Source organism: Triticum dicoccoides, chromosome 4A (assembly GCF_002162155.2).
Source record: "Triticum dicoccoides isolate Atlit2015 ecotype Zavitan chromosome 4A, WEW_v2.0, whole genome shotgun sequence".
NCBI lineage: Eukaryota > Viridiplantae > Streptophyta > Magnoliopsida > Poales > Poaceae > Triticum > Triticum dicoccoides.
Window position 1 is genome coordinate 74,002,078 of NC_041386.1, and position 13,928 is coordinate 74,016,005.

Consider the following 13,928-nt stretch of genomic DNA (forward strand, 5'->3'; position numbering starts at 1 on the left):
GGTACATGGACACACTCTCCCCCTCTCGTTGCTATTCATCTCCTAGATAGATCTTGCGTGAACGTAGGAAATTTTTTGAAATTGCATGCTACGTTCCCCAACACGTGCCTCTCATGCGGAGGGTCGCCGGCTTGGGAGGGGAAGGATGTCGCCGGCTCGGGAGGGGAGAGGTCCGGCACATATGCCACAGAGGAAGGAAGAGAAGAGATAAAGAGGAAGAAGAAATAAAAGAGGAAGAGGAAACTTACATGTGGGCCCCACATGTAAGTTAACGGGCAAACTAAGGTCAAACTAACGGTTTGTTTAGGTGCGGGCCCAACCTATCATAATCATGATCAACTGATAAAGACTCGGCGATTTGGGTTTTTTTGAAACAGCCAACCACCTACTTGGTAGTTATCTGAGAAAAATTAAAAACCGATAGTTTTTTGGAACCCTAGCATGTAAAGTAGTAGTTTTATGCTATTTACTCATTGTGGAACGGAGAAAGTATTTAAAGTGGATCTTATTTGAAAGCCCTCATCATATGAACACGAATATGCAAATGAAATATAAATTAGACTTTCGGTTTAAAAGATATAATATATTTAAATTTGAATGCCAAAGGAAATAGCATGGGATGTGGAATGGGCAAGTTTCAACTATTAAAATTTGCACATTTGCGTTCCCAAAAGCTGTCTAAGTGGACCTCGTCTAAGATAATTAGGCAAATAAAGCACATGCAAGGACCAAACCAGTTTATAAATCACAAGGCAATCAGGCGGCCACAAACTTCGTTCCCCGCAACTGCGTGTCACAAATCCTCTCCCTCCCGCTACCGCCTGCTCCATCTGTCACGCACACACGATGCCATGACATTTCAGCGGAGCAAGTTGAACCCGCATATTCCGTTTCGAAAGGAAAAATGCTTTCGCCCGCATGCGCTCGAGAGAGCGTAGTCGTTGCGAGCCTGAGCAAAGATGGAACCCGTATGACAAGCTCTACATACTAGCTTGTCACGGTACAATGGAATATCCAACGTATATGTCGACCCCCTCGAAACATGTACCTCGAATATTCGCACACCGGGCTCGGCTCTGCGCAGGGCAACGTACGTACGTTTGACGCAGAGTAGTCAGGAAGAAAACGGCTATTCATGGAACGATTACATCATTACATACATGCGAAATATTTGGTGCCCGAAATGTTACCCCCTTTTTGTTCTTTTTTTGCGAAGTGTTATCCTTCTGTGTCACGTAGTACTGATCTAGCACCGCTGCTAGAAGCGTGCACTCACTTTCTTTTCCCGCACGCAACAAAAAGCTCGACGGAACAATACGTAAAAACAGGAAAGGTCCGAAAACTGCATGCGGCTGACGGCATGCAGCCCAACGGGGGTAGTTTTGCTACCGTGTGTGTGCACGCTTGTCAATCGCGTTTGCCGGCTGTGGAGTGGTATCGTACACCACACGGCAACTTCAACTTTTAACTCGTAGAAGAAACGTATACGTGGACGCTGAGGGTGAGTGAGACAGTTCAGTTCACTTCCCTGGCCAGTTCTTACCTGACCGAGCTGCGAGCTCTGGCCTATCCAAGAAAACGCCGCGATGGATGTACTAGCGAGCCTCAGCCTCGTCACGCGCCCAACAGGGCAGCATGATTACATGGACATGTAGTACCAGCCCTACAATAATGCCCGCACATGGTGGACCAAGCTTGGCGTCAGTAAGAAATGAGTCCGTAAAATTGCACCGGAGAGCGGAGATCCACGAAACGGAATGGCCCGTACGTAACATGGTTTACGTGAACCCTATACTATACTACTACTATAAGCTCATCGTGGTTTACGTGACGGGAAAACGCATCCAAGTCATGAGCCATCGAATCGGATCAGTCGTCACCACCCGTGCAACTAGACGCGCGAATCTCCCCAATAGCAATGCGTGCCACATGGAAGGGTGACATGGATGCGTTATCCCGTCGCTGTAGATCAACAGCAACCCAAAGAAAACAAGATGATCGTGGCCGTCTCAAGCGCCACAAGTAGTAGCAGGTAGCACAGAAGAAAGCAGAAAGCCCCAAGGGCCCAACCGGAAAAGAAAGGCTGGCCACGCGCCAATTGGGCAGGCAGAGCCAGACAGTGACATGCAATGCAATCTCCACGATCTCGCATCCTTCCTTCCCTGCTCTCCTCGCCCGCCTCCTCTTTTCGCTGCGATTATTACGCTTGCAAGGCACCCAATCGGCGTCGTGCACACGCTGCCCGTCGCTTTCTTAACCATCCCAGATTCCCAGTGAGCAGTGATAACTTGCCGTGGTGTCCCTCCTCGCCTCGATCGTGCGCGCGTGTGGGCGTGGCCGCTATATATCCGCGCGAGCACTGGCCATCGCTTTCTCGCTACACCTTTGTTAACCAACCGCACTGCCGCCGTCCCCGTCTGCCTCCGGCCAGCAGCCATGGCGAGGGGTTCCATGGCCGCGGTGCTCGCCGTCCTGGCCGTGGCGGCGCTCCGGTGCGCGCCGGCCGCCGCGGAGCTCCCGCTGGTGGAGCACCCGGCCAAGAACGACGGGTCGCTCAGCCTGCTCGTCGTCGGGGACTGGGGCCGCAACGGCACCTACAACCAATCCAGGGTCGCGGAGCAGGTGCGCGATGATCCTTCCTAGGCCCGATCTCCTCTTCCTCTTGGTTCGCCAGTAGGATCGTACTACGGCTTGAGCTCGTAACCGCGCGCCGCGGCAGGGTCGTTGCGATTGGGTGGATGGGGGAGGAGTGGAGGACTGGGGAATGAAAACCGGCTGGTGGTTGGTCCACTTGGCATTTCGGTTATTGTTTATTGGATTGGAAGGGGTCGTCTTGATCTTCTGCCTCCTTCGTGCGTGCGTGCGTCTCCGAGTTTCGCGGGCAGAGCTGCTGCTATGCTGACTCATGGGGATTCTTCGTTGTTGGCGCAGATGGGGAAGGTCGGGGAGAGGCTGGACATCGACTTCGTGGTCTCCACCGGCGACAACTTTTACGAGAATGGCCTCACCGGCGTCCATGACCAGCAGTTTGAAGAATCCTTCACCAATATCTACACCGCCCAGAGCTTGCAGAAGCCGTGGTACCTCGGTAAGCTTCAGTGATTTTATCATCTCCCTCTTTTTTCAGAGAAATGGGAAGCTTTTCAGTGCTTTCTAACGTGCTGCTGCTAAGGCCTGGACGTTTTTGTTCCTTTCAGTTCTCGGAAACCATGACTACCGGGGCGATGCGCTCGCACAGCTTGACCCGGTCATGCGCAAGCTCGATGAGAGATTCGTTTGCATGAGATCATTTCTTGTCAATGCAGGTACATCGTCATATTTTGTTTGAGCAAAGAAAAAGATTATATTTGTACATTTCGGATTTATTTTTTTCAAAAAGATGTTATACTTGTAAGAACAGCATAAGACTTGACTATCATCCATCCCTGTTCTCTCAGAGATCGTGGAGTTCTTCTTCATCGACACCACTCCATTCCAACTCAAGTACTGGACTCACCCCAAAGACAGTCACTACGACTGGAGAGGAGTGGCGCCTCGAAAGGACTACATAGCTAATCTGCTGAAGGTGCACACGTCGAATAAAGATTCTCATCCATGTTAGTTACAAAGCAAAATAAATTCACATCCCTTTTCCGTAAATTTTACAATCTAGGATTTGGATGAGGCAATGAAGAAATCAACTGCAAAGTGGAAGATTGCTATTGGGCATCATACCATGAGGAGTGTCAGTGACCATGGGGACACCGAGGAGCTCCTGCAATTGCTTCTTCCAGTCCTCAAGGTAATTCATAAGTAGCCTCATTATTAGTTTTAAAAAGCCCAGAAAAAGAATCGTTTTATGACACTTTCATGCCCTTCCAGGTTAATGGCATCGACTTCTACATCAATGGGCACGACCACTGCCTCGAACACATTAGCAGCAGAGACAGGTTAACAGCGTTTGATAAACATTGTTCTTTTAAGAACAGAGCAGTAAGGCGTTAAATTCACACTTGTTGAAGTTGTCTAGCCTTAACGCATGTGCTTCTGTTGTACCAGTCCAATCCAATACTTCACTAGCGGAGGCGGTTCAAAAGCATGGAGGGGAGTCTACCAGCCAAATGATGATAAGATCCAGTTCTTTTATGATGGGCAAGGGTTCATGTCCCTCCAGCTAAACCAGGACCAAGCTGACTTCATCTTTTATGATGTTTCTGGGAAAGTCTTGTACGAGTTTACCTCGCACAAAACAAACCACTTCCAGCCCTCCATCTATGTCACTGCAGAATGAGGGAGATGCAGATCATGGCAGGAGAATTAGTTTGGTAGCGCTATTTGTGAAAAAAATTGAATGTGCCACTGTGGTAACAGTGGTAAAGGTAATAGATTGGTATTAAGTATGGTGCGTGGTTCAGCGCTGAAGAAATATTAAACTGGCTGTGAATTATCTACAATAAAGGAGCAGAGATGCTCAGTATGGTGTCCATTGGTTCTGATGCATACATTAGTCACAGGGATCTATTGATGCGATGTGCATTTAGAGAAATATATGCATAAACTCTAATATTGTACCATGCACTCAAAAAATTAAATGAACTCTAGTATCTGGTGGTGACCTTTGCATATTGGTATCAGGATTCAACAAGAGTGCAAAGACTATTTTCTTCAGCTTTCACAAATAAAGGACACTTGTTTGTTTGTGGAAGAGAGAATGCATGGGGATCTGATGAGCTGATATTTCAAATTTTCAAGAATCAATTAAACAAGTTTAAATTAACCAATGGATGGTCTACCACAATGTTTCAGACCATCAGAGAGATCCCCTTAACAGGTCATGCATTAAGTTTGGGTACTCAGATTGCAGAGGCCCCTAACTGCATTTTCAAGTGTTCCATGACACAAATAGTTGCCAAGAAAATATTACTTCAGGCATGCCAATTACAAGTACCAGAATAACTTTGTGTCAAAAACTCGACAAATGTTGCCAACAAAATATCACTTCCAGACATGCAAACTAAAGTACCAGAATAACTCTGGCAAAAACTCGACAACCAAGGAAATGGCAACCAGCTTGAGAGGTAACAGGCTAACAGCAGATAGAACGTTCTATAAAACAGAATAGGTCTATACTAAGCCACATGAAAGCTGTCTGAAATACATATATCAAGGAACGGTCTTCCATAATGTTTTAATACCAGCGAATCCATCTTAGAAATTACCCCAATGAGCAACAGTTAAATCCAAAACTCTCCACGGCCACATCAGACGTAATGCTACCTAACGCCATTGTTATGTTACTATAATTTTAATTTTTATAAGGGCAGTGTTTAGTTCCCTTCACCACATACCTGGGTGGGCTCGGAGGGATCTACAACAAAAATGGTTCCGTTGGACAGCCAATTTGGCAAGAATATCGACAACTTTCTCCTCAATTCTTCTGAATAATTCTCCCACATATCAAGTGCTAACACAACATCATCCCATTCAATAACAGAATCCACACTGCTATATGATCCAAATATGGTTTGTGCAAGTCCATGGTTACACGGTAATGGAAGTTCCGTTCCACTTGATTGCTGTACTTGTATAGTAGGGTAGCAAACTGTTTCTGAACCACCAGTAGTCTGGTTTCTCCTTGCTGCCAGCTCAGGTGCTTTCCAGTAGTAAAATTGCACCACCTAATTAAGAAATTTGAAATGAATGCAACTCAATTAACAGAAAAGATGTCAGATGTAACCTAGTTGAAAGATGTAGGTAAAAAAACTATCGTTTGTATCAAAAAAATTGTTCATGATATTGATCGGTGTCAACAAGCACATTCACTGAGCAATAAACTGATGCTTTAAAATCAAGTTCTACAATCCACAGTGACGTTGGAGTAATGGCAGGATAAACTTGCAGGAAATGAGTGGCCAGGAAAAAACATTCAACAACTTAAAAGGGATAATATGATGCACTTGATAAAATTTCTTCACATATTCTTCAGCAGTTTTGGCATCCCTTGGGTTAAGTTTCTTTGGCACATATACTATGATAAAACAGCCTTATTGACTTAGTTTAAAAGGGTCTTTTGGTAGCGATGTTCTTAAGCATTTGGATCTTTTCAAGCTTCTGATCGGTCTTCTACATGCATGAGATGGAAAAATAAATATTCCAGAATTGCATATGACTAAACTCAGCTTTAGAAGAAGATTTTCATTAGGTTCACTGATTTACAACAGAAAATCAACTAGTCCCAAAACTCTGTAGAAGTAGACTATTTCTTGGAACTTCAGTACTTTACTATCATCCACTTTCTGAAATAGCATCTGAGCAGTCAGACGGGCTGTGAAACATTCTTGACCAAGTTAGTTTGCATAATAACATAGACTGTTGATCTTGCATTTGGGGCAGTAATGACTTAAAATGTTTCAAAGGCATACACAGTAGTTACAGGATGCACTGAATTTTGCCATGATTCAGTTGGGCATGGAATTAATAAATGCAGGTTGCAACATAGTACAAATTCTGACAGATTCTACTATAGAGGAAACTAAATACCAATGCAATGTTCAGAAAGAATGATGGACTGTTTGGTTCGCTGCCCTCAACTGCCAAGCCAAAACATCGGCGTTGACTGAGACGTGGGCGTCCGTTTGGATCAGCTCCTATTTTTTGGCACACCCAGCCCATCTGCCCTCCCTACAACTGATTTCACGCCAATTTGTTGGCGAAAACCAGGGCGCGTGAATCGGTCAACAATTTTTTTGGTCAGCCCGTGATTTGGCAGGGCGAAAGTGGGCAGCAACAAAACAGCCCCTGATTTATTTGTTGAATTAGACTTTTTTGTGCCCTTGTAACATGGATTGCCAAGAAGATTGGTTTCACCTACTCTTGACATGTAACTTCAGCAAGGGGCTGTTGGGCATTCACCAATAAGTACTCCCTCCGTCCCAAAATAAGTGACTTAATTTTGTACTAGCTTTAGTACAAAGTTACTACAAAGTTGAGTCGCTTATTTTGGGACGGAGGGAGTATGTTATAACAAGCCAAATTATCATTTATCAGCGGCAATGAGACAAAGCTTCTTTATAAAAAACTATTCGCTCCTCACTGCTGGCATATCTTGTTTCAAAAGAATATATGCATATGATCCTATTGCTCTTAAACTGACTGCAGAATCAAATCCACTCAAAAAGGAAAGTATGCAGAATGCGGTTACCTGAAGAGCGTGCAAGCTGTTGGCAAATATCTTCCCAAAGACATCATCTGCCCTCCCAATTCGCAGTGGCTTCCCAAGCAACTCTATGGGGTCATCAGCTGGTGCAGCACATGTACTCTTGCTGTCTTCATCGCTGCTTGCACGAAAACTAAACCCAAGAATGTGTATTCTAGCACATCGTATGTCAAAGCCAGACTGATCGTAGGAAAACCAGTACATGTTATCTGAGGCTGGCAAAGGAATGTAAGAGTTCTGATCAGCTGGCTCATAGCTCAGTGATGTCTGGGATAGAAAACTAAGGAGCTTTGGATCCTCATCAAAAGAACTATCTCTAGTGAACCAAAGAGTAAGTGTCAGCCTTTCACCCTCAGTTACCTGTAAAAGATTTGCTATAGTTTGTTGATAAAAAGAAAAGTTCTTGTGTAAAACGTCAAAAGACTGAGAATATTTTGAGGAAAAAACAAAGGCTGCCAATGAATTGAGTTTTGCAAAGCCTATGCAAGGGAAAATAGAAAATATTTGACCATGAAACAACTAGTTCGCAATCAACCGTTGCTACAGCTGACTTTAACACATTTTCCCCATTTTGTTTCATAAATAGAAAACATTAAAAATAATAGAGAACTTTTATTGTATCTAAATAATGGCACAAAATATGATAACCAACATTAGTGAAGGAGAATAGGCGTGCATATACTACAGGAAAAAAAATCTGATCCACACAGAAAACAGAAACGTACCTCATCTACACAATGGACATTACGATTATCAGCAGTGTAGATGACAGCATCCTGAAAACAATATTAATTGACAGAAAATGAAAGAAATCATCCAATAGATTTTAGCCGGTGGAAGATAATATCCACATCAATGATTCTAAAAAAATGCATGTAGTGTGTGCTGCTTACACCAGCAACTGGAATAACAGAGGAGGGTTCACCATCCTGAAACTTCAACAGTCCACCCTTAAAGTCCTTTCCATGATTGTTCAAGTAGCACACAGCCTTTATAATTGAATCCAGAAGAGGGAAATAAAGTCAGCATGAGAAAGATCACATCTAAAAGAAGCAGAAAAGTAAGTGATCGGTGTGGGCAAAAACTTATAAGTGATCATCACAGCAGAACTAAGAAAACCTCTCCATGTTATGAATGGCTTCAATATCTAATCACAATGATAATACACAGATCGAAGCATATTTTCAGTGTGTGTTGGTTCTTAACAAACTCATAGTTTCATGGCGGTCATTTCTTACATTGTTCATGAAATTGGCAAGTATTTGCAACAGTCTATTAATGCAAAGCAGGATACATAATGGAATGTTTTTGTTTTACAGCAATACTTAACAACATCTTCCTTGCTTATAGTTCGCCAACAAGTAGGCAAATGGGAACTGAATCAACCAAAATGACAGTTAAGCACTAAGAGCTATGTGATGGCACTGACTCGGAATTAAAAACTCGAGATACAAGGAGAAATCATGCAAACTGACTGAATTCTCCAAATCAGATTGGTCCTCACCGTGAAGGCTCTTTGCCTAAGATAAGGTTTGTTGTCGTCACTGTGCCATCCAATAGAAGCCCCCTTGCACCAACTGCACGCCAAATATAGAGGTTTTGAATAAGGAGAGCATTACAGTGTCAAGTTATGTCAGGTCTCCTACATAAACTACCTTCAAGGTTTATGCGCACCATTAATAAGGTGACAACTTTTTTTATAAGGTTTATTTATGCATTCGTATAAAGTTAGTGGAGTCATGGGGGCAGCTACAATGCAAGGTGCGTATATGAGGGTACTATAAGCATATATGTAAAATTGACTTGCCCCAAGGAAACATGCTGATACCAATGTGAAACTAGTAGGATCGACCAGACAGAATGGCATGAAAGAGGTGATGCGACTGTTCAGCACCTGACTAGTCCGGTGAACTCGACGAAGAGGTCGAAGTGGCAGGAGAAGAAGGACTCGACGGCGTCGCGGAGTCGCTCGCGGATGGGCACGAAGGGGAGGAGTAGGTGGCCGCAGCCGGTGGCAGCCAGATGCGGCAGCGATGTAGACACCACCGAAGGCCGGTACCCCGCCGTCCCGCAGCTCCGGTGCACGAACTCCAGCTCCTGGACACGGTGGCCACCGTATGAGACGGTCGATTCGGATCGCAACAAGCTGGAGTTTGGGGCTCGGAGGAGGAGGGTTTAGGGGGAGGAGCGTGTGATATACCTTGCAGGTCTCGGGGGAGAGAAATCCAGGGAGAAGGAGGCGGACGTTGTCCTCGGTGGCGGTCGGCGGCGGCGAAGCGGCGGCGGTGGCCATGGTTGGAAGAGACTCGGAGATGTGGAGGGGGGAGAGGACAGACCGTGAGATCGGTGGGCCCCGCGGAAGAGGCCTTTGACTACGCTGACTACTCTGTCGACGAAATTGAGCAGCTGTTCAGCTTGTTTTTTTTTTTTGCCAATGGCATACCATATTTTTTTTGAGAAAAGAGCAAAATATTTATAAGAGACCCACGATCGATGCGAACATCAATCAACGGCAAAATTGAGCATGACTTTGTTCGAGGCGCACAGGATGAAGGGATATACAGTAGTCGCTCATTTACGGCAAAACATAGGGTGCCCTATGGAGGTTGATCAATCCTGTCCCTGTAGTCCAAATCTAGGCCTTCTTTGATTTGGAAATTTTTTATGGGATTTCTAGAGGATAAAAATTTTGTAGAAAAAATTCATATGAAGTCATTTGGTTTGTAGGAATGGATTCCTATTCTTATATAGGATAGGAATCAATCTTTCATATTTAAAAGAAAAAATATTAGCCTAGACTCAATGAAAAAAAAATTATCCTACGAATCAAGTGACATCTTTTTCTTTATAGGAAGTGAGATGCATGTCACATCATTTATCATGATTTTCCTATTCCTATGATATTTCTATTCTATAAACCAAAGAAGGCCTCCTGAGATGATACGGGATCACCGTATCATCTCATATCCACCCTAGAGATTCAGTCATGCATCAACTAGCGGTCCTACTGTGCGTAAGGCTGGTTGTAATAGGGAGTATCATAGACTAGTATCATGCATGCATAGTATCATATATTGGTATCATAGAAGACTACGTTTATTGCCATGCATGACACCAAATAGCACATCATTTAATATGATACGGTATCATAATATGATACTCAAGTCTCTCTTTCTTCATTTAATACTATGCCACCTCATCAAAATTACTTAGTTGGCATATATGGTACTACCTATGATACTCCCATTACGGGCAGCCTAATGTCCGTGTCATGACTCCAGAAGAGGGGATCCGCCTCAACAAGTCGCTTTGAAAAAGTGAAAGGAAGCAGCTATGGGCCCCACCTGGACACGTGGTTCGCAGGGGAAGCGACTGATGCGCGGGCGTGATCAGCCGGTTGATTTTAAACCCTTTCCTTAATGGATAGGAAACCTCCGGAGCACCTCACCTCCGGTTACAAAACGCACGCAAACAAACCAGCCATACCAATTTTCACACCACGTACGCATCTGCCTTCGTCTTCCAAAACCCCTCGAGCAATACCGTACCACACAGCCCCGCCGTTCCATGGCCACGGAGGCCATGGCCGGCGCCGTGAGGGACCTGGCCGCCCTCTCCATGCGGTTCCTCCTCCACCTCGGCGGCAACCAAACCAACCTGGCCTTCTCCCCGCTGTCATTCCACTACGTCCTCGTCCTTCTCGCTGCCGGTGCCACGGGCGACACCCTCAACCAGATCGTCTCCTTCCTAGGCCCCTCCGGCAGCATGGCGCACGCATCCCTCGCCTCCCATGCAGCCTCTGCTTTCCTCGCTCGGGGCAATGGCTCGGAGCCCGACGTCCGGTGCGGCGTAAGTGTTTGGGTGGATTCGTCGCTCCAGCTTAGGCCTGCCTTTGCAGACATGGTCACCTCCCAGTACAATGCCACAACTCAAGCCATGCCTTTCCAAGAAAAGGTGATTTATCTATATGAGCAATATGATTTACTTCTGCTGTTATTGCAAATTTTCTACTGGCTAGATTTGATCATCGCTTATCAACTCTTTGGTGTGTCGAATCTCTAATGAAGCCTGACAAGGCGAGAGTTGAGATCAACTGCTGGTTCGAGGACAAGACAGGCGGCCTGATCAAAGAACTCATGCCGGAGGGCCTGTTGGAAATATGAGCAAATTACTATGAGATTTAATCCGAATAAATAGGAAATAGATCATGACAGCAATAGCAGAGATTAAACTAATCATGCAAACTAGCATAGTAGATGAACATATCACATCTAGGGCACATACTAGAAACATGAATTCTACCACAATCTCGAACAGGAAGGATATAATCACATACGGTGCAGCGGGAGCAGCACCACCGGCGTTGACGTTGTCGCCCATGTCGTCGAGGATGAGGTTGCCGAGGTCGGGGAAGAAGTCGTCGTTCGTGAAGTCGTCGCTGCCAGCAGTCGCGCGAGTGCGCTCCCCAAAAACCTGATCGCCCCTCTCCCATACAGGATCACAAGAGGCGGGGTTCCGGAGGCCTGCTGTCCCTTTTCCCGGTGCACGCCGAAAGGAGGGATGGAGAAGACTTGCTTGGTGGCGTAATGATCTAGAACGGTGGTGAGAAACCATACGAAGCGACGGCGGGAAGGATAGACGTCTGCCTGACTATATAGTGCGGGCCGGGTAGGTCATGGGAGTAAACCCCACGTCCGAGTCGTCACGATCCAAAATAATCGAAAACGGTTCAGTAATTAATGCATCTGTTAATTATTAATTGATGACTCATTAATTTTTCCAATATAGACAACGTGCATAGCTCTGTCCTCGGCTCGGCTCAATCCCGCAACCCGCGGCGCGTCGTGACGAGGCATGGCGTGGCGTGGCGAGGCGAGCGAGGAGGAGGAGCGCGCGTGTAGGTCTCCTCTTCTCATGCTCATACAAGTGGTAGAAGAGCTCACCTTATAAATAGGTGCAACTCTCTCTCAACTTCCACGGTGGGACTAAACTTTAGCCTCACTCACTCCACTCACATGTGTGCATCAATGGGCCAAGAGAATTTCAAAATTTTAGTTGGGCTTTGGGCCAAAGGCCTACTAGCAAAATTCCAACAATCCCCCACAAAGTCTCATTGGCACATCTCATCATTTAGTTCCAAAACATTATTTATATACCGGTGCTTAGTGGAGACTGTGAAGTTGAACTTCCACTTAGAGATTTATGCTACACTAGATCACAACTTGAATAGTGGACTATGCCTTGAACTACAAGTTTTCTGCGATACTAGTTTCACACAAATTCTTGACCGATACTGGGTTGCCGCAAGGCTTCCCCGCGGGTGGAGCGTATGCGTCATACTCCAGGGCCTTTTCATGAATTTATTAGAGAACACCCAATTCTCATAGACTGTCACGTTAACAATCAAATTCATATAGGTGTGTTCCTCAGAAGATGTTCCGCAGGACAACATCTCTACTTACCCGAACAAGCCACTTGGAACACATTAAGATAAGTATCAACCTGCCATGCAGATCAGGAGAGTATTGCATCTTCATGGAGTGGGATAGGTAATATAGGGATACTCTCCTCCCAGCTGATCAACAGCTTGTCTCCCACTTCTACTTCACAGGATCTCCGATCACATAGAGTGGGTTACCACTATGGACAACTCATGCGGTGGGTCTCAGACCCATCTCCATCGATGCATTATCTATCACATTACATGATAGACCCTTTGTGAAGGGATCTGCCAAATTTTTCGACGTTTGGATATAGTCCAACGTAATAACTACGGAGTTCCTCAATTTTCTGACAGATTTCAGTCTCCTCTTCACATGCCTTGAGGACTTCATATTGTCCTTAGAACTATTTATCTTGACGATCACAGTTTGATTATCACAGTTCATCAGGATAGGGGGTATTGGTTTTTCAACCATAGGTAAGTCCATCAAGAGCTCATGAAGCCACTCTGCTTCAACAGTGGCAGTGTCTAATGATGTGAGTTCTTCTTTCATAGTTGGCCTCGTTAAGATGGTCCGCTTGCAAGACTTCCAAGAAACAACGCCACCACCAAGTGTAAAAATATAACCACTTGTGGCCTTAATCTCATCAGCATCAGATATCCAGTTTAAGTCACTATAACCCTCCAGTACCCTTGGATACCCGGTGTAGTGAATCCCATAGCTCGCGGTGCCTTTCAAATAGCGCATAACTCTCTCAAGCGCATGCCAATGATCATCTCCCGGTTTTGACACAAACCGACTCAGCTTGCTAACAGCAAACGAGATGTCAGGCCTCGTGGCACTCGTCAAATACATAAGTGAGCCAATAATCTGAGAATACCTCAGTTGATCTCTAGCAATCCGTCGATTCTTTCGAAGCAACACACTAGCATCATATGTAGTTGGAGAAGGTGAGCAGTCGCTATACCCAAAACGACTCAAGACCTTTTCCACATAGTGAGACTGAAGCAGTGTGATCCCACCATTCTCATCTCTCAACAGCTTGATGTTTAAGATAACATCAGCTACTCCTAGATCCTTCATCTCAAAACAGCGAGATAAGAAATCCTTAACCTCCTTGATTAAATCAAGTTTGGTTCCAAAGATCAATATGCCATAGACATACACACAAAGAATAACTCCTTCGCCCCCACCATAGCGATAGTACACGCACTTGTCACCATCATTTACTACAAAGCCGGCAGTAGTTAATGTTTTTTCGAACTTCTCATCGTACTCCTTAGGAGCTT

The 13,928-nt window shown here is 45.2% G+C and overlaps 2 protein-coding genes and 1 pseudogene across 2 annotated transcripts; 2 read left to right on the top strand and 1 right to left on the bottom strand.

Annotated features, from left to right (window-relative positions):
• The first annotated feature begins 2,317 nt into the window (after window positions 1-2,317).
• On the top strand, window positions 2,318-4,479 carry LOC119285064 (purple acid phosphatase 3-like). Its single transcript, XM_037564267.1, has 7 exons — window positions 2,318-2,622; window positions 2,932-3,088; window positions 3,198-3,305; window positions 3,438-3,565; window positions 3,653-3,781; window positions 3,862-3,929; window positions 4,039-4,479. The coding sequence occupies exons 1-7, from the start codon at window positions 2,437-2,439 to the stop codon at window positions 4,268-4,270; spliced, it is 1,008 nt and encodes a 335-aa protein (XP_037420164.1). The 5' UTR covers window positions 2,318-2,436; the 3' UTR covers window positions 4,271-4,479.
• A 254-nt stretch (window positions 4,480-4,733) lies between these two features.
• LOC119285063 lies at window positions 4,734-9,565 on the bottom strand. The gene is made up of 7 exons (XM_037564266.1): window positions 9,396-9,565; window positions 9,090-9,292; window positions 8,700-8,772; window positions 8,089-8,184; window positions 7,921-7,971; window positions 7,181-7,555; window positions 4,734-5,657 (listed from the first exon to the last, which is right to left on the bottom strand). The coding sequence occupies exons 1-7, from the start codon at window positions 9,486-9,488 to the stop codon at window positions 5,307-5,309; spliced, it is 1,242 nt and encodes a 413-aa protein (XP_037420163.1). The 5' UTR covers window positions 9,489-9,565; the 3' UTR covers window positions 4,734-5,306.
• Window positions 9,566-10,777: 1,212 nt separating this feature from the next.
• LOC119288697 overlaps window positions 10,778-13,928 on the top strand; it is a 28,329-nt pseudogene continuing 25,178 nt past the window's right edge.

What these genes read in the sequence shown, in the direction of transcription:
- LOC119285064 (XM_037564267.1), top strand. Translation starts at nt 2,437, where the DNA reads ATGGCGAGGGGTTCCATGGCCGCGGTGCTCGCCGTCCTGGCCGTGGCG. An exon ending in ATCATTTCTTGTCAATGCAG is followed by an intron (nt 3,306 to 3,437) that starts GTACATCGTCAT and finishes CTGTTCTCTCAG; the next exon opens with AGATCGTGGAGTTCTTCTTC. An exon ending in ACATAGCTAATCTGCTGAAG is followed by an intron (nt 3,566 to 3,652) that starts GTGCACACGTCG and finishes TTTACAATCTAG; the next exon opens with GATTTGGATGAGGCAATGAA.
- LOC119285063 (XM_037564266.1), bottom strand. Translation starts at nt 9,488, where the DNA reads ATGGCCACCGCCGCCGCTTCGCCGCCGCCGACCGCCACCGAGGACAAC. An exon ending in GAGTTCACCGGACTAGTCAG is followed by an intron (nt 8,773 to 9,089) that starts GTGCTGAACAGT and finishes TTTGGCGTGCAG; the next exon opens with TTGGTGCAAGGGGGCTTCTA. An exon ending in CTGTTATTCCAGTTGCTGGT is followed by an intron (nt 7,972 to 8,088) that starts GTAAGCAGCACA and finishes TATTGTTTTCAG; the next exon opens with GATGCTGTCATCTACACTGC.